General features: G+C 51.0%; 2 protein-coding genes across 2 annotated transcripts in view; one reads left to right on the top strand and one right to left on the bottom strand.

The window, feature by feature from the left end:
• The window catches only part of LOC135828809 (acetoacetyl-CoA synthetase-like), a 54075-nt gene that overhangs the window by 20544 nt on the left and 14573 nt on the right, over nt 1-18958 (top strand). Inside the window, exon 12 of the mRNA XM_065341239.1 lies at nt 997-1110. Within this exon, the coding sequence (XP_065197311.1) occupies nt 997-1110 (114 nt within the window). The remainder of the gene's footprint in view (nt 1-996; nt 1111-18958) is intronic.
• LOC135828808 (mitogen-activated protein kinase kinase kinase kinase 3-like) lies at nt 6008-14503 on the bottom strand. Its single transcript, XM_065341237.1, has 9 exons — nt 13522-14503; nt 12060-12164; nt 10834-11751; nt 9916-10053; nt 9331-9453; nt 8765-8946; nt 7811-8018; nt 6975-7208; nt 6008-6446 (listed from the first exon to the last, which is right to left on the bottom strand). Exons 1-9 carry the CDS (start codon nt 13957-13959, stop codon nt 6327-6329), a joined length of 2466 nt encoding a protein of 821 aa, XP_065197309.1. The 5' UTR covers nt 13960-14503; the 3' UTR covers nt 6008-6326.

Here is an 18958-nt window from a genome sequence, read left to right on the forward strand (position 1 = left end):
GCAGGTCGTGCCTGTGTACGCGACACTGCGGCAGGCGTATCCCTGGATGGGATCAACCGATCCCGCATTATTTGTAGAAATGGGGTAGTAACCATATCCTTTCACTGGGTGCATGTGACAGCACATCGGTGTATGTAGTATGTACGGGTGGAATCCTAATACAGTCGAATATGGCTTAATTAGAAGTTTGTTTTCGGGACCGATTTCTAAGAATACGATTTCCGCATAACAATTTCTTATAATTTTATAATTCGAACCTCGAAGTCGGTGTGTTCGGTTAATTAGAAGTCCCACGGAATCCACTTACATAGAAAATTGTGAGATTTGTGCTGATAATTCGAAGTTTAAGCGTAATTAGAAGTTCACTTTCTTCTCTGCAAATCAGTTTGATTTGCATGCTCAGGCAGTTCAGTGTACACTACATCTGTGTCTAGGGTGCGTAGTGCTACTCTGCGTGTCAATGTGAGTGTTGAGTACGAAAAAGACGACTGACGACATATTCTCCAGACATTACAACGGACAACGGGAACAGGTTAGATCGAACAACATTAATTTTATTGGGGAGACGAAGAGACTGAGACAAAGACGAACGAAACGACGACATTGTGGAAGAGAGAGAGACAAGAGGTAGAGATCAAGTGTGAACGGCAAGATAAAAGGCCTGGGTAGCTATGGCAAGGATGGGCGCGCAAGTAGCTACCCAGGCCAACGGAACGAAAGGTGAGTACGAATACGATGTGTACAATTACAACTACATGCATGCAGGCCAGCCAGAAAAGGTACGGGAGGAGGTACCTAACACGAGCATTTTTGAGTGATTTTTTGACATACATGTACATAATTTGGTGTGGGTGCATGTTCGGATAATTAGAATGTCCGGATAATTAGACGTTTTTCCCTGAAGGTTCTCCCTGGCATTATGGGGTTGGAATTATCATGATTGCACCTGTATAAATGTGTTAAGTGTTTGCTTTATGTTCTTTTTGTGTCTGACAGGAGGGACCGATCTCATCTCGTGCTTCGCCGGACAAAACCCCAGCGTCCCCGTGTATCGCGGTGAAATCCAGTCGCGCAATCTGGCCATGGCTGTCGAATGCTGGAGCCACGAAGGTAGGAACCGTCTTGTCAGGGTTGTTTTCCGTGTGTGTGTGTGTGTGTGTGTGTGTGTGTGTGTGTTTGGTGGTTATGTGCATGGCATGTTACGGCATGCAGACTGTGCAGACAGTTGGGAGAACTACAGTTTGATGGGAGTCCGCTGTCTCCACATGTGAACACAGTCTAGTCATTGTCATTGCGCCAAGTGTTCCGACAGTTGGTAGAACTCCAATGTGAAGGGGCATCCACATGTGAACACAGTCTAGGCATCAACTGTCCAGACAGTTGGTAGAAATTCAATGTGAAGGGCATCCACATGTGAACACAGTCCAGGCATCAACTGTCCAGACAGTTGGTGGAACTGCGATCTGATGGGAATCCCCCTGTCAACACGTGTGAACACGGTGTACAACGTAGGCATTTCCACTACAGCATGCATAACCATCTCAACGTACTGTTCTTGTCCTGAGCGACCAACACTATCACTGTACAGTAGAACCTGTCAAGGCGACCACTCGGATAAGGCGACCACCTGTCCCAGAAGACCACTGCAACCAGGACCAAGGGATGCTATTTCCAGTCAAATGACCCTGGATAAGGAGACCACCTGGTAACAGAGACCAGGTTTTGAAGGTCCCTTGAGCGGTCGTCTTAGACAGGTTTCACTGTGCTACTGTAGCAGCAGCAAGGTCATCAAGATGCTGGGTCATCAAGATGCTGGGTCATCAAGGTGCTGGGTCATCAAGATGCAGGGTTATCTACCTTGCTGTTCAATGAAATCCGATCTCGCGAGAGTCCAGTCTGCGTCCTGCACCAGCTCACCATACCAGCATGCACAGATCCAGGGCTACTGCACAGCCTCTGGCTGACTGGCTGACTTGCTAGATTGGATTTTATCCAGCAGCATTGTACACTGCTGGCCAAAGAAATCCAACTCCATGGATAACGTAGCGCCGTGTTCGAGTGCACGACCAGTATGTGTAGTGCTGGGGCTGCCTAGCGCCCGGCGCTATTTTATTCATCAGGTTGGATTTCATTTAGCGGCACTGTACAGTTCAACAAGCGACCGTCTCGTAGTGCTCCAGCTGCCACCTGGTCACCGAGACCTCTTGGCTTAGGCACAACATGCATACACCCGAGCACTGTTCACCCTGGTTTCAGAGACCAGCTGACACGACGTAGAATAGTCCACGGAGATGCTACTCGTGTGTCACGGTGTGTGTGGCCCTGAGCCCCCCCCCCCCCCCCCCCCCCACACACACACTGTGGCACACTTTCATCTGCCAGCAATGCTGTCGATAGTTTTTCTACTTCAAGTAGCATTGCTTATGCCAGGCAGGTTGGAAGGACTTGGCAGCTTGAGCTGCACCTGTTGATGTTATGTACAATCAAGAGTAGATAAACAAGAGTGTGCAACTCCGGATCTCTCCTGCACAATCTGCAGATACCCCGCCCGCGCCCACGGCGGAATTTTTTGTTTACTTGTACGTCACCTTTTTTCAGAGAAACGCGGATTTTGCCGCAGAGCAGTGTGAGAGCACGTGCTGGGCACCGACCTTGTAGTGTAAAGCCCAGCCAAGTGCACGAGGGAAAACTCTCCAAAAGGCTCGCGGCGCGTGCGTCGTCGAAAAGATTACGTCAACAAAAAATTCCGCCGTGGGCCAACCCATCCGCGAGTTGCACACTCTCGTTTATCTACTCTTGGTACAGTGTGTGTGAATACTGACGGGCACTGCAACAGTACACGTAGAGTAAAAACCTGTGACTAGCGACCACTCCTCGCGGCCAGAGAAAGCGGTCTTTAGTGGCAGGTGGTCCTTAGTTAGAGGTTTGCATCGCACAACCCTACATGAATGTGAGACCGTCCGTGCCTGGTGAAGTGGCCTGTAGTACCAGCTAGTCACGGTGGCCTTTACGACCAGGCTTTACTGTACATCTACAGAGCTGCTCAGTGAAATCAGATCTGGCGAGTCACGTTTTCACCCAGCTACCACCCCAGTGTTCACAGGTCTAGGTCTGCACAGCGCCCGGTGTGGCATTGACTTGCTCGAACGGACTTTCAGTGAGCAGTGCTGTACAGATAGGCAGCATGTGAACAGGGGCTGCATCCCCGGAGGATCCTGGGCCTCTGCGTTCTAGCTCGAACGGTTTCTCGACGTAGAGTTAAGGTCATAGAGGTACATTATAGTGAAGTTATCGAGTTACGTCATGGAGCTGCGTCACATAGCTGTCCCTGCGGGAATTTGCGGAAAAAACTCTCGAAAACTTGCGCAAGAAATTGCGGCAGAAAACAACAAAAAATGCGACGGAAAGTGCGGAATGATGCAGAACTTGCCAGGAATTCGCGGAATTATTTGCAGAAAATTGCGGATTTGGGCCAAATCACGAAATTTGTTGCATAGCATATCTACTCCGGAGTAGTACTGTGCAAATAACCTACAGGATCATGGAAAGCACTGTGTGAAAAGTGCATGAAACATGTGAGATATAGTGCAGAAAACAACAAAAAACGCGGGAAATCGCGGATTTTCCTGAAAATCGCGGGTTTGGGCCGAAATCGCGAAATTTGTTGCATCCGTGGAATCGTGATTTCCTGGAGGGACAGACATAGTTACATAATAGAATTACGTCGTGGAGCTACGTCACAGAGTTACGTCATGGAGCTGCGTCACATAGTTACATCATAGAATTACATCGTAGAGTTGCGTCATAGTGTCATAATAGAGTTACAGTCAACTTTGCGTATAACGACACTCGGGCGGGGCATCAGAAAATGTCCTTATTCGCGAAGTGTCGTTATACCCGAAGTCTCATTATATGTATTACAGTTGGATGTGACTTTGCTCTGGGCATGGAAATTCTGTCGTTATTCGCGAATTGTCGTTATATCCGCAGTCGTTATTCGCGAAGTTGACTATACATCATATACATGTAGCTATGTCATAGTTACATCATAGAATTCCGTCATAGTTACATGATAGAATTACGTCATAGAGAGTTACATCACAGAGTTGTGCCGTAGTCATTCGGTGAGTCGGTGACACTGCTGCTTCCCCCTGCCACTACATGTACCTCGAACTCATTGTGTCGCGCAGTGAATGTCCTCTTCCAAAACCTGCCCGGGTCCACCCACGACACAACACCCACAGCAATCACAGCACCCACCATTCAACCGCAGGACGCAGAACTTATCTTCCGTAAGAGAATAAAATGACAAACGTCATCACTGCACGAAACGATACAGCATACCTATGCATAATTATTGTTAGCATGGGACGGGCGAAAATTTACAAATATTTTTTTCAGGTACACGGTAGGGACGTAGGTAAAACAACATGACAATGTAATGTCAGGGCAGGGCAGGTCCGTTCAAACGAGATAATCGAGGAGATGTTCGCAGAAGTTTGTTCACCCGGCCAGAAATTCAACAAACAGCAGATGAGAGCTGTCTACTAACGGTTACCAAAAAAAGCGTGTGAGAGAGGAGAGACAGAGACCAAGTGAGTGGCTCGAGAAACTAACAGTAGCAAAAGCAACAGCATGAAAACTAGCAAGAGCTGAATGCTGCTGCATCGGGAGTATGTAAAACAGAAAGTCACTGATATTCACATCTTGGGATAAAGGCACTGAAAAAAACGAAAAAAAACCATGTGCACGTATTCTTAGCAGCATCTTCACACGTGAACATACGTGCGTACGTTGTCGAAGGGCAACTGAAAAGAAAGGAAAAAAGTACTCGAAAATGAGCTAAAAGAAAAAAAACACAAAAGCACGTCTAGAGAATGCACACACGGTAGTTATTGTTTGCTGTTTGGGAAAAAATATCATAACAAGTCTAGAAGCTTGCCCCAACTCAGAGCACTGCCTCCACCACCACCACACGCAATACATACACACATCATATCTCTCTCTCTCTTTCTGCCACCTTCCCTGGCTGCCGGCGCGCTATTCGTCATCATGAAAAATCGTTAGAAAGCAAGCGAGGCGCACGGCTCGCAGGAGGTTGCCTGCCAGTGCGTGCATCGGTGCGGACAGTGGCAATGGAAGTAGAGGCATCATCACACAGTGGACACGTACGGGGCCATGGCGTTATGCACAATTGAGCAACAGCAGCTCTGCAGCAGCAAAGCGAACAAGTTGCTGGAGTTTGTATCGTTTAATACACAGTTAGCTCACGATAATGTACACGGTACGAAATGACGACTATTGGGACAAGTTATATTACACAACAGTAGAGGTATACGGGTGACAGAGCTAAGAATGAGAAACGCACAGGCTCAAGCCAGGGCTGTTAGCAATGACCGATATGCTGCTTATTTGTACGTCTCGGTTCAACCAGACAACTTGACACGCATAAACTAGCAGCGAAGTGTGTCTACCTCGACATGCCATCTACACGCATGCACAGGCGTACACTGACAGACACACACACACACGCACACACACACACACACACACACACACACACACACACACACACACACACACACACACACACACACACAAACAGACACACGTATACACACGATGCGGGGAGGGACTGGAAAACGAGTCGGCAAGGGCAGGGGATAAAATAAGTGTCATTTTTCGTAGGGAAAAAAAGGAAGAAAAAACAGGTGTGTGCGCAGGGAACAGAAAGACAACAGGGGAGGCACAACCATGGCGTCAAACGAACACAGACGAATACAAACAAACGAACACAAACAAATAGACACGGGAACACAAGTACAGTACAGCATCCATGGTGCTATTCATGTGAGTTCAGCGGGGACTCCAGCACGGGACAGGATGTGGCTGTCTCGTTGTTGATGCCAGTGGAGAACCCGGCTGCGCGCTGCAAAGGCTCACGGAGCAGCTTGCCCTCTTGGCTTCGTGAAAGAGAGAGGAGAGAGAGAGAGAGAGACAGACTTAGGGGTGGGGACGAGAACTATGAAACATTCAGGATGACCGTAGGAAATGAGACGCCAATGGCACAGCGCGACATCGCACAGCTCCGCGTCAGATCAGCCGAGCTTCCTCGCATGCGCGTGCACAAAAACACACACAGACGGGGGTGTTTGGAAACGAGACGCGCGGACGCGATGCAGCAGAGAAGGCCGAGCAGGAGATGGAGGCAGACACCTGTCACCGCACATGCCAAAGCACAACAGCGGCAGCGATGGCTGTGGCGACACCAACACCAGAGCTGGGACGCTTGTAATTTCCGGTCAACGCCGTGTGCACTTGTGTCACTAGTTGCCAGCCAGGATGTAGAGATTGGAGGCTGCCGAGACGTCGTCCACCATTCTGCTCTCGATGATAATGACACGATCCGACCCGAGCAGTCTGAAGACACGCGTAGGATCCGTGACCTGTGCGAGAGAGGCAAACACGAGCAGTATCGGCACCCACAGAAGACACAAGCACGTGCGCATGCGCACACACACACGCGCACGCACACACGCACACACACACACACACACACACACACACACAAGCAAACACAAGCACAGTTTCATCTCAAGTTCACGAAGTATGTACACATCCACACACAGCTTTATTCGAGCAACTCCTATTCGGATTGCTTTCATCGGACTGTCTAAATAGTACTACCGGGTGCGGAAGAACGAACATGCTAGGATTTCATCAAGCACAGCATACCACTGTACGAATATGTACGTGCCAATGTACATATAAACGTTAAGCCAGGAGGCTGACCCCCAGTTCAGGGGAAACAGTTACCCGCAACCCGTGTTTTCCATGTTCCCAAAATGTCTTGCCACACAAAATGCAGCGTACGGGGCTCTCTCCAGATGGGTGTGCCTTTATGAACCCTCCGTTGGTGACTATCGACTGCATTTCCACCCGACAGTACTATACCGTGGGAGTAGGCGGCGTACCTGTGCGATGACTTGCCGTGTCGATAGGCTCTTTCCCAGCATGCCGTGTCGGTGGAAACTGAGCACTGATCCCTGCAAGCAGACTATGTGCTCTGGTGGTGGCTCGAATGTCAGCACAGACGCTTGCCGGGATGAGGTCTTCAGCTGGCCGCTCAGGTTGACGAACTTTGCCGAATCGTCGCACGCCACCACCAGCGTGTCTTTCTCGAGTTGACACAATGTCTTGATACTTATCTACACGGAGGGGGGGGGGAGGAGAGACAGAGACAAAGAGAGCGGGAGCGAGACAAAGAGAGACAAAGAGGCAGAGAATGGAGAGGGAGAGAGACAGAGACAAAGAGAGACAGACAAAGAGAGACAGAGAGTGGAGAGGGACAGAGACAAAGAGAGACAGAGAGGCAGAGAGATGAGAGGGAGGGAGACAGACAGACAAAACAGACAGACAGACAGACAAAACAGAGAGAGAGACACACACAGACACAGACACACACACACAGGCAGAGAGAGACAGAGACAAAAAGAGACACAAAAAGTTGTACAAACGTCCAACCTAATACCGGAAGAGGCAACACGCGTAATGTGCTGTTGTCACAAAGGCGTTGTGCCCCAACTACAGTGTAGCATAATTTAAAGGGGTATTTTGTCAATGCTCTGACCGCCAAAGTGCCGGTTATGAGGACTTGCTTTAATCACCATTGTATTAGACTTGAAGAGTAATGGTACCAAAGGCCTACTGGAAACTATAAAGCTTCTGTGCTTCGTGTGCTGATTCGCTTTCCTACAACCAAGAATCTAAACTAGCATAATTATAAACCATTATATCGCGTTAGTCTTACCTGTGTGTCGTTGTTTGGAAACCAGGTGGCATTGCTGTTCAGATTAATCGTGTCGAACTTGACATTCTCGCCTTCACCTTGTGTGACACCGACACAGATGATGGGGTACTCCTCCGTCTTGACAACGAACGGCTCAAACACGTTGAGCGGGGACGGCAGCTGCGAGTCAAACGTCTTTACCAACATGAACTTCTGAAGCGGCTCATACCTGATGGGGAAGTAGGGGGGAGAGGGTGAGGAAGAGAGAGACAGAGACAGAGAGATAGCATCAGCCAGCTGGTAACGAAGGAGACAGAGAGCGGACAGTGGCATGCACTAACCTAATAGCACACTGTCACCACCATCACCACCATCACCACCACTACAGTCAAACCCATTACTCACATTAGCTGCGGCGGTATTGGTAGCAGAGGGACAACACCAGCAGCAGCACCACTGCCAGCAGCAGCAGCAGCAGCAGCACCACTACCAGAAACAACAGCAGCACCACCACCACCAGCACCACTGTCAGCAGCAGCAACTTGAATGCCACCAACACGCACATAAACAGCGCCACAAGTTCAACCCATCACTACCGTCACAATGAGCAGCTGGAGCAGGAGAAGTAAGTGGCTGCAGCAGCAGCAGTGGAAGTAGGGGCTGCAGCAGGAACACTATATGTGACAGCCGCAGCACCCGCTGCCACCCTACTATTGCCTGCACCAGCATGACCAGCAACAGCTATAGAAGCAGCCAAGCAGCAGTACCCAAGCAGCAGTACCCAAGTACCCATAGCCAAGCCCATCGCCATAGCAGGAGTACATTAGTACAAATCGTACTTTGAACATGTGATGCGCGTTTTCGCCGTCGGGGACCCTGGATGCAGAGTTGCACACTCTCGGCAGCTTACTTTACTCTCGCCCATAGCCATAACAGTGCCCAAGCAGCAGCATCACAGGCCACCCACCAGCTTACCACTGCATAAGAATGATAGACTTTGCCGTCGCCGCACACAGATACTGCTGGTCATTGAACGGGTTTCTTGCAACACAGCACTTTAGTGAGCCCCGAGAGTCGGGCACTTTCGTTGTGTGACTGAAACGACGGCGAGAGCCAAAACTACTGCGAGCAGACCCCTCCGTGCCCTTGTCGTGAATCTGAACACACAGGATAGGAGCAGAGAACATCAAAAAGAGAAGAAGTTGAGAAAGAACCGTCTGACTGTGTGAAGTAGCAGTGCATCCGAGTGTTTCCATAATACGAGTTGACAAGACTGGTCATCAGGATATTACTACTGCTGTTGCAGCTGACGGCTGACATGAAGCGATTGTCCTATAATTGCTTCTGCCTGGACTCCTCTGAAAGGCTCTCATGGCGTTCGCGTTACATCATCATGATGTCATCATTTTGTGCACAACGAAGGAATGATCCCTATAGCTACATCACTCTGCACATAGAAGCTACATGAATGATGTCACCGTCCAGTGCGGAATGATGCGTGTTACATCATCCCTCCATGAGCATGATGTCGCCTTACATACCTGCACTAGATCGGTCATGCATAAATGACCAGCGGCGCCGGATATGGAGACTAGTACGTTGTGCACGACAAAGAGCCAGGTACACTTGCGTGGGTACACTTGCTCCATGGCCACGTCCACACCCTGTTGTACACGGGAACGTGCATATTGTCACACGTGCACAGACAGACACACACACACACATACACACACACACACACACACACACACACACACGCGCACATACAAGATACATGTGTCAACGGTGGTGTTGGTGGTGGAAAGAGAGGCAGATACGACACAGCAACAGACAAAAGTCTCGCTTCTTCTGCGTGGCCCGGCTATCTACCGTTGCAGATAGACAGACGATACTAGGTAACCCATCTTGCTGATGGGGCCCTAGAGATCCTGTTTTACGTACCTGACTCTAATCAGAGATACAATCACGACGCGGGAAGGGTAAGGAAACGGACTAACATTGCATCATCCTCGCCATGTTGGTTTCACCAGAACAAGATATCTCTAATCCTTACGCTCAGAAGTGACCACCGGTTGTTGCCTCTGCCAATTCGTTTTAGCTTAACGTGCGGCTTGCAAATAACTTACCTGGTTCAAGTTTAACGTATACAAGCCTTCTTCCGCGCCAAGTAGGATGTGTTGACTGCGGGATTCTGGCTCCAGCCATGACGACGCACAGTGGATTGTCAACGGGCAGCCGCTGAAAATCTTCGAGAAGCACGTAGTCTACGCAAGCAATACGAACAGAAACGAGAATGTATACACAACAGATCAGCCGCCGTGGCGACACACAGGTCGTGACTGGGCAAGAGCGCTGCTGCAACGCGTACACAAGTTTTGTCTGTCACAGATGACCATAAAAAAAGCATTATCAACATCAGTCGTGGCGGCGGCAGCAGCACCAGCACCTGCAGCACCACCACAACCACCACCAGCAGCAGCAGCACCACCACCACCACCACCAGCAGCAGCAGCACCACCACCAGCAGCAGCAGCACCACCACCAGCAGCAGCACCACCACCAGCAGCAGCACCAGCAGCAGCAGCAGCACCACAACCACCAGCAGCAGCACCACCACCACCACCAGCAGCAGCAGCAGCAGCACCACCAGCAGCAGCAGCAGCAGCACCACCACCACCAGCAGCAGCAGCACCACCACCAGCAGCAGCAGCAGCAGCACCACCAGCACCAGCACCACCGCCAGTAATCTAAACAGCATGGTATTTCCGCCGGTGCCACACTGAGCGGTATCAGGAGGACCTGTCCTGCCAACACTGCCCTGGCCACTGGACAGGAACAGCAGCAAAAACAATGCTCTCAAAGGTAGCAGCGGAGCCACCGCCACCACCACTGCAACCACCACCACCACAACTACCATCGCAACCACCATCTCAGTAACTCTGTCAACAGTGGCACATCAATAAGAACATGCACTCCCAACCCCCCTCCCCATCACACACACACACACACACACACACACACAGTGTTGTATTAGGAGTGCTTACCTGTTGAGCAGATCGTCTCTGCGTTGGTCTTCTGTCTGGCAGTGGCGGAGGTGGAGCATCGTTAGACCCGCCACTCGGCGCACTGATGATGGGCGCGACGGGTGTTGGTCGGTTGATGCTCGGCTTGGCCGGCCGCGGCGGGGCCACTTCAACCGGCGGTGGAGCAGCAGCGGCCGCAGCAGCACCCACCGTTGTCCCCGGCGACGTGGGACCAGGGGCTGCGCCGCGAGGTCTGGGCGGCAGCGGAGGAGCGCTGGCACTGTCGGCGGCAGCGCTAGGCGCTACTGCCTGCGATGGCGCTGCTGCCGCGTGCGATCGTTGCGGTGGCGGAAACGACGGCGGTTCGTTGGCGCTGGCGGCGGCGTTGGCCGGAGACGCGTCCCAGTTCTGGTCCTGCAGTCGACTGATCGGCGGCATCAGGTTGAGTTCGCCGACGCCGCCCAGGTCGCCTGGCTCGATGTTCGGTGTGCGCGACTCGCGCTTGTGGCGGCTGGAGTTGATGCGCTGCAGCTGCGACGTCTTGGCCGGTGGGTGCGCAACCTCCTCCTCCTCCTCCTCCTCGTCCTGTGAGCGCGTCAGATCCTCCGGGTTCATGGCCTGGTGGAGCAGGTTGGTCATGAGCTCGCGTACCAGCGGACGATCGCAGAACGGGTGCTTCAGGAGCTCCTTGGCGGACGGCCGCTTCTTCGAGTCGCGCTTGAGGCTGAACTTGACGAAGTCGTGCATCTCGGCACTCCACTTTGCGCGGTGCTTCAGCTGCGGTGGCTTGAAGTTCGACTTCGACATGAGGTAGAGAGCTCGCATCGGGTGAAGGTCGAACATTGGAGGTTGTGTCTCCGCTAGTTCAATGGCGACTATGCCAACAGCCCATACGTCACACTTTTGATCATAGCCGCCTTTCTTCTCGACGGCTGCCACCTACGCAATCACACGCGTGCATACAACAGAGTCAGGCACACACACACGCACACATACACACACACACACACACACACACACACACACACACACACACACACACACACACACACAGTGAACACGTGAATTCACACATGCTAAACAGGAAAATGGGTCTTGCTCCTAACGACAAGAAACATAGCACCTCAGCGACAGTGAGACAGTAGCATCAACAGCAGGAGCAGCAGCAGCAGAAGCAGCAGAGACGACAGCAGTAGCAGCAGCATCAGCAGCAGCAGAGACGACAGCAGTAGCAATGATATGCCTACCTCCGGTGCCATCCAGTAGGGTGTGCCGATGAACGATTTTCTCTTTCCTAGTGTCATGGTAATCTGAGCGGCGATGCCGAAATCAGCTAACTTCACATCTCCTTTCTGTGAGTACACGTGACATGGACACACACACACACAACACGCGCGCGCGCGCGCACACACACACAGCCACGCACAGGGCCACACCCAGCAAGACGGCGGTTCATAATCAAGCATCAGTACAAGGCTGGTGTCTGGTACACGTGTACCTGATGTACTTCAACAGCGTTACACGCGCGCGCGCGATATGTTTCAAATTGCAACGAGACTGTTAACAAATTCTGGATGTAAAAACCTGTAGATGACTGTACATGCGCATCATTTTTGCACATACGAGTAATGACACTACAACGAACGTTATAAAATCATCATTTTAAAACTAAATGTTCGCTCATAATAGTGGCGTTACAGAATGTTAGGTTGCTGGTTGTCACCCAGCACACAAAGGTATGCTTGAAATGTTTTACTACAATACAAGAATTATTGTACAATACACGTTTTTTTGGGGGGGGGGGGGTCTCAGCCCTGAAGCGATCTTCACACAATGGCTATGTTGAAGATATCCCCAGGTCCACTCTTTTCCTGGCAGTGCGTGTGGTGGTACGAGTACTGCGACCGTGTCGCCGAGTTTGCCTACTTCCTGCACGACTCGTCTGTCGCCAGGCAGCTGTTTGCAAGAACACACTGTGACTCGTGATCCGAGTGTAGGGAAAACCATTCACGTAGCCAGGGATAGAGCGCTAAAGTCGAACGACAAACTGCGAACGAACGTGACAGTGACGAATAGACACGCTCAGAGTTGCGAATGTCGGCTAGCGCAGGAGCGTCCCGCCGACCAATACTCGGCGGAGTTTCATCCGACATTCAACCAGCATTCTGGACATACTACTGGTGGTTTGCGAGAAACTATCGCGTGGAAACATTCCGACAATTTTCGGCGTCAAAATATAACTGGCGTCGAAGTTTGCAGTGAGCAGTGAATCGCTTCAATCAAGCGATGATGACGGAGATAGCGCGATTGGTGTTTGTGCTCATCACGCTGCACGACTCGAGTCGAGGTTTGTCCCAAGCACCAGTTGTCCTTTTCAGATCCCGGAGAGAGATCACTCTCCGCTTCTGCTCCCGCTGTCACAGCACTACGCGGGAGTTTACTAGTTTGTTCTCCGCGCGCGCGCGCGCGCGCGCACGCAGCGTTCAGCAACCCGTCAGGGCGTACGGACAGACAGAAAACAACGCGACGGGATGGACACACACACACACACATACGCACACGCACAAAACACGCAGGCCGCTCGCTACGCAGACACCACATGGACAATTATGCTGCACACGCCGCTGCGATTACAACGCAGCACGACACAGCAGTGCACACAACAAGAAAAGATCAATTCGCAAACTAATGATCAGCCGGAGCACCTACCTCCGTTAGAAGGATGTTGGCACCTTTGATGTCTCGATGCATTTTGTTCTTCTCGTGGAGATAGGCGAGACCTTGCAGAGTCTCTCTACAAACGTAGGCGATCTGCAGCTCATTCAGGCCGCCCGTCACGTTGTAGATATCTTGCAGGCTGCCGCCGCCACAGTACTCCATGGCGATCCACAGCTTATCCTTGCGCAGGTAGCTGCCGAAGTAGGCCACGATGTTCGGGTGCTTGCAGTCCGCCAAGATCTGAATCTCCTGCTGGATAATGGCGAAGTCATCGCCCTGGTCGATGTTGATAATCTTCAGCGCACTGTACAGTCCGCTTTTGACCACCTTGGCCTTGTAGACTTCGCCATACGTACCGCTTCCAACCTTTTTGATTAGCTCGAACTCATCTTCAGGATTACGCCGAGAAAAGAGCGAAGCGTCGGCCATCGCTCGGGCACCAACACTAGGTGTAGCACACGTCCAAACAGCCGCTAGCTATTCCGCAGAGTCCTGTAGCAGTGCGGGGAGGGTTTGGTGAAGCTGAGCGCCTGTCGACGCGGTGGGTTTCTCGTAGCGCTAGCGCTTTCGTCTCTTCCAAACGAGGTTATCTCACTGCTGTATGTCGAGCGCTTTTTCAGGACATTGCCGAATTTCTTGCACCTATTTTTTTCTTTCACTCACATGGGCTGTGTTATTACTACTGCACACGGAGCACACGCAGGGGGCCCAGGAGCGCGAGCGCTCGAGTCTATGCCGCAGGCACACTGCACTGCTGCTACGCTCCACAGTACACGTCCACTCCAAGTTCAACAGCGGGACAAGAGCAGCAGGGAACAACGACCTACAGACTACAGTTACTGAATACTGTCAAGTGAACTACTACAGTACTACTGCTCTGTCCAGTATTCCCCCCTTTCTCTCCCTCTCTCTCTCTCTCTTTTTCACCACGGCACATGCACACGCGGCACGAAATTCTCGCTCTTGATCTCTTCTCTTTCTTTTGCCGGCTGCTTTTCAGCACGGATATTCCGCGCAATCAGTGCATGCATGCAGACCAGCCCGGCCTGGTGTTCGTTCGCCTTGATGATTTGCACGACTCGATTGAACCGAACTGCCGCGCCGTGACCATGACCGACCGCTGCTGCTACTACACTGTAGAGTGTAGTACGGTACTACCCTTCACTCTGTCTCATCTGCATGCTATGCACACTACATGTAGTCTGTAGATATACTGTTAGTGTAAGTACGTACAGCCTGATCTGAGCTGAGACGCCGTGCACGCGTGCACGTGACGCACCCGACCACATGACCACATCACTCATCAGGCACATGAGCACACAAGCTCTTTCCGCTGGACCAGGCGCGGCGGGCGTTTTGTCGATAGTTTTCCGCCTTCCACTTCTTCCGCCTGCATCCATACGAGTCACTCGTACGCGTACAGTCATGTACCAACACTCACAGCCTCACAGGAGTACTGACATCTGTACATACGTAACGGTGAAAGCTGTCTAAGACGACCGCTGAAGGGACCTTCAAAACGTGGTCGCTGTCTACAGGTGGTCTCCTTATCCACGGTCATTTGAGTCGATTTTTTTAGCATGCCTTGGTCCTGGTTTCAGTGGTCGTCTAGGACAGGTACGAAATAGAGGTTGCGACTTCGGCGACGATTTTGTTTAGGAATGGATTTGCTCCCACACTGGAGCTCGCGAAGTGTCAAGTAACATTAGTTGTCGGCGGAATAGCGCGAGCTCCAGTACTCTAGGTCAGGTGATCGCCTTATCCGAGTGGTCGCCTGGACAGGTTTGGCTGTACCGCATAACCGATAACCCTTGCACTATGTTAGTATGTACGGTGTGGTGTGCTTCGCATGCTGTAGTCTAGCGACTGTCGACATGTCTACACTACAGCATAGCATTGGGTAACCAATGGTAACCCCGTAGTCCGTGTTATGTACCGTTATTATCACTGTGCTCGTGATATACATTATACTGGTATTACTGCCATTACCGGGGCTAGGGCTACATCACCCAGTCCCTGGGGCTGTAGTGAAGCTGAAAGAGCACAGGTACATGTACATGTAAGTTCTAGGCACGGGCGGATTATGCTCGAAAAGCAGTGAAATTGGCAGAACCATACAAACCTTATGGCGGGCAATTCCTCGAATTCTGCTAAAGCAACTCTCTGACTCTGAGTCTGATTCTGCTGCACTGGGTGGAAAGACATTTCAATGTGTCGCTGAAGCCGAGACCTCAGCCTCAGAGGTCGACGGAGATACTCCAGTTTCCTCACCACAGCTGCGACTGCAGCCACCTCTAATACTACTAATAGTATCATGCACTATTCTGTTCTCGGGGTTCTCGGGGTTCGTGGTTTCTCGTAGAAAAAGGAAGAAAAAGCTGATGCAGGCGGGAATACTAAATCACATCATTGCATTGTCGTCCACTTTCCCCTTCCTTACTTGAGTCTCTGCTGCCTGGCAGTTGTATGCTCACCAAACACTACAATTCATACCATATCAGGGTCTCTAATACTAATGGTCTGTCCTGATCATGTCAATATTACGACATTGACCATTGAGCTTGAAGGTTGAAAGAAAGAACGACGCGTGATTTCTGGTGAAACAACTCGCTTCGCGGTGTCCCTCTCCGAATAGCTGCACAACGTAACTCGTTGAGTCGACGGACTAGCCTAGGCGCCTTCATACTGCACAGGTGCTAAGCAGTCTGTAATACAGTAAAACCTGTAACTAAAGACCACCGTGACTAGCGACCAGCCTGGTACTACAGTAAAACCTGTAACTAAAGACCACCGTGACTAGCGACCAGCCTGGTACTACAGTAAAACCTGTACCTAAAGACCACCGTGACTAGCGACCAGCCTGGTACTACAGTAAAACCTGTAACTAAAGACCACCGTGACTAGCGACCAGCCTGGTACTACAGTAAAACCTGTAACTAAAGACCACCGTGACTAGCGACCAGCCTGGTACTACAGACCACTTTGTCAGGCACGGACCGTCTCACATTCAGCATGGTTGTGCAGTGCAAACCTCTAACTAAGGACCACCTGCCACTAAAGACCGCTTTCTCTGGCCGGCCCCGAGGGGTGGTCTTTATTCACAGGTTTTCCTGTACTGCCATGCCACAGGCAAGTACTCAGTACATGATTGTATTCATGACCTGTCAAACGACAGTTACGTAGAAGCTTTACATGGCTCTGCCTGATTTCACTACTGAACTACATCATGCATCAGTACAATGTCATGTCTTTGTTCACTGCTTTTCGTGCAGAATCTGCCAATTTTTTTTCTCAAAATAATCATTATCTGCGCAAAGCTAGCTGCAAGGCCTGCTGCCTAGCGCCTTACTACCCTTACTTTGTAGCTTAGGTTTTTAATGTTGTCTTCATTTGGCTCCATCGCGTCGTGTGTTGGCTTGGTGCAGAGCTGGATCGGAGCAAGCTCAAGCCCGGTTTTCTTGCCTTTCCTTTTTCGGAAGACCGAGGTTGTACTTGGTATCATCTGGCACTCGGGGTCGCACTGTTTCAGTGTTTGGCGCAGGAAGTCGTGACAGTTTTCACGTCTCCCAGGCTTGGTTTGGAGCCATCACAACAGTCAACATAACACTATCGCCTAAGCCCTAGGTCACCACGGCACTGGCACTGGTCACACTGGCTTGGCTCGCCGACTACACTCTACAGTCGACTCGTCGCGAGTGATTCGATTGATGAACACAACAGGTGACAGAAGGTGTCACTTCGACTGAAAACTGTAAAACTTCTCGTTGTCGCGTGAGTCGGCGAGAAGTCACATGCCAATGCTAACTACCGTCTATAACCATGATAGCGTATACGCTTCTCGACTAGAACTAGGAGGCGGCTTGAATAGAGCTTATTAGTTTTGAGTTTGAAGTCTCTGCGTTTCTTTTTTTGGTGCGCAAGATCCACCGCCCGAGACGTCACTGCTAGTGTGAAATGTTCTGTACGACATGCTCTGCTGTCATCGCGTGTAGTTTTACAATCGTCGAAACTGCTTCCCTCAACGGATGATTGCTCTCTGTGGCGAACGCTGTGCTGTGGATGATGGCTTTCAGTCTTCAGACTTGCGTTCAGCGGTGGACAGCCTTCGCGTGTCAGTCGCTGCACCAGCTCACGGCCGTTTGTCGGAGTTTGTTTGTCGGAGGCTGTGAATTTGTGAGTTTGAGCGACGGCAGGGGACTGCAGATGAACTAGAATCATCCGCGAGGCGCGCCACGGACTGAGTAGAGAAAATCAGATCGTGTGGAAGAACGCCGCGGACTGGGCAGAGAGATTGAAGCACACGGACAGAGCAGAGAGGCGTTAGTAATAATTATGCTGCAGGTACATGATTGTACACTAATTGTATTGTTCGTGGCGGCCAGTGAAACACTAACAACGACTAGAAGAAGGTCGTCCAGCCGTCACTAGCACTGGCGTCAGTTCTTCTTTATGGGAAAGCATTACTATTACTAGCTGGCGGGTATTGACAGATCCAGGCTGTCATCTGCACCCTTATTACCACGTATCGTCGTTCTGCTAAGTCACTCTCAACTGTCAGCTACACTGACAGTGCTGGCAACTGAAATCCGACCCCCTGAGCGGTGCGCTCACATCGCAAAGACCCAACACGGGATTGTAAAACTACGAAATACATGTAGAGACTGCTAGAATTATGTGCACGCACCGCTCAGGTGGTCGGATTTCAGTTGCCACGGTGTAGTACAGTCTGTAGCACTTGGTAGGAGCTGAACACGTGACCCCTGCCTAGCCCGTTCAACTCCTTCTTTTGTGCGTGGTGTTATTATGAATAGCACACTCCACAGAATTGCTACTGGTGTTGCAGCATCTAAAAACTCGTATTGCTGTGATCTGCAGTGAAATCCCCGCAGTTTTGTAATGTCGGCTAGCATCCTACACCCCTGTACCACCACTGGCACTGCACCAGTCCAGTGCCCAGCCAAGTACAGTAAAACCTGTGAAGGCAACCACTGGGATAAGGCGACCACCTGTCCCAGAAGACCACTGCAGCCAGGACCAAGGGATGCTATTTCCAGTCAAATGACCCTGGATACGTAAAGGAGACCACCTGGTAACAGAGACCATGTGTTTGAAGGTCCCTTGAGCAGTCGTCTTAGACAGGTTTTCACTGTCAAGTGAATCGGATTTCATTCAGCAGCGCTGACTGTTAGTGTTACACCAGGCGCGTGCGCCGGTGCCCTTCAAGGGGGGGGCCTCCCCGGGAAAAATTTTCAAAAAATTAAGCAAAATCCTGCTTTTTGAGCAAAAAAAAGGGGGGGTTCCGGGCACCCAGGAACCCATTCGGGGCACGCGCCTGTACACGGTGTAGTGTATCCACCCTCCGCGATTGTGGCACCCCAGGTCCCTTGAGCAGTCGTCTTAGACAGGTTTTCACTGTCAAGTGAATCGG

The sequence above is a fragment of the Sycon ciliatum genome, chromosome 12 (assembly GCF_964019385.1).
Source record: "Sycon ciliatum chromosome 12, ocSycCili1.1, whole genome shotgun sequence".
NCBI lineage: Eukaryota > Metazoa > Porifera > Calcarea > Leucosolenida > Sycettidae > Sycon > Sycon ciliatum.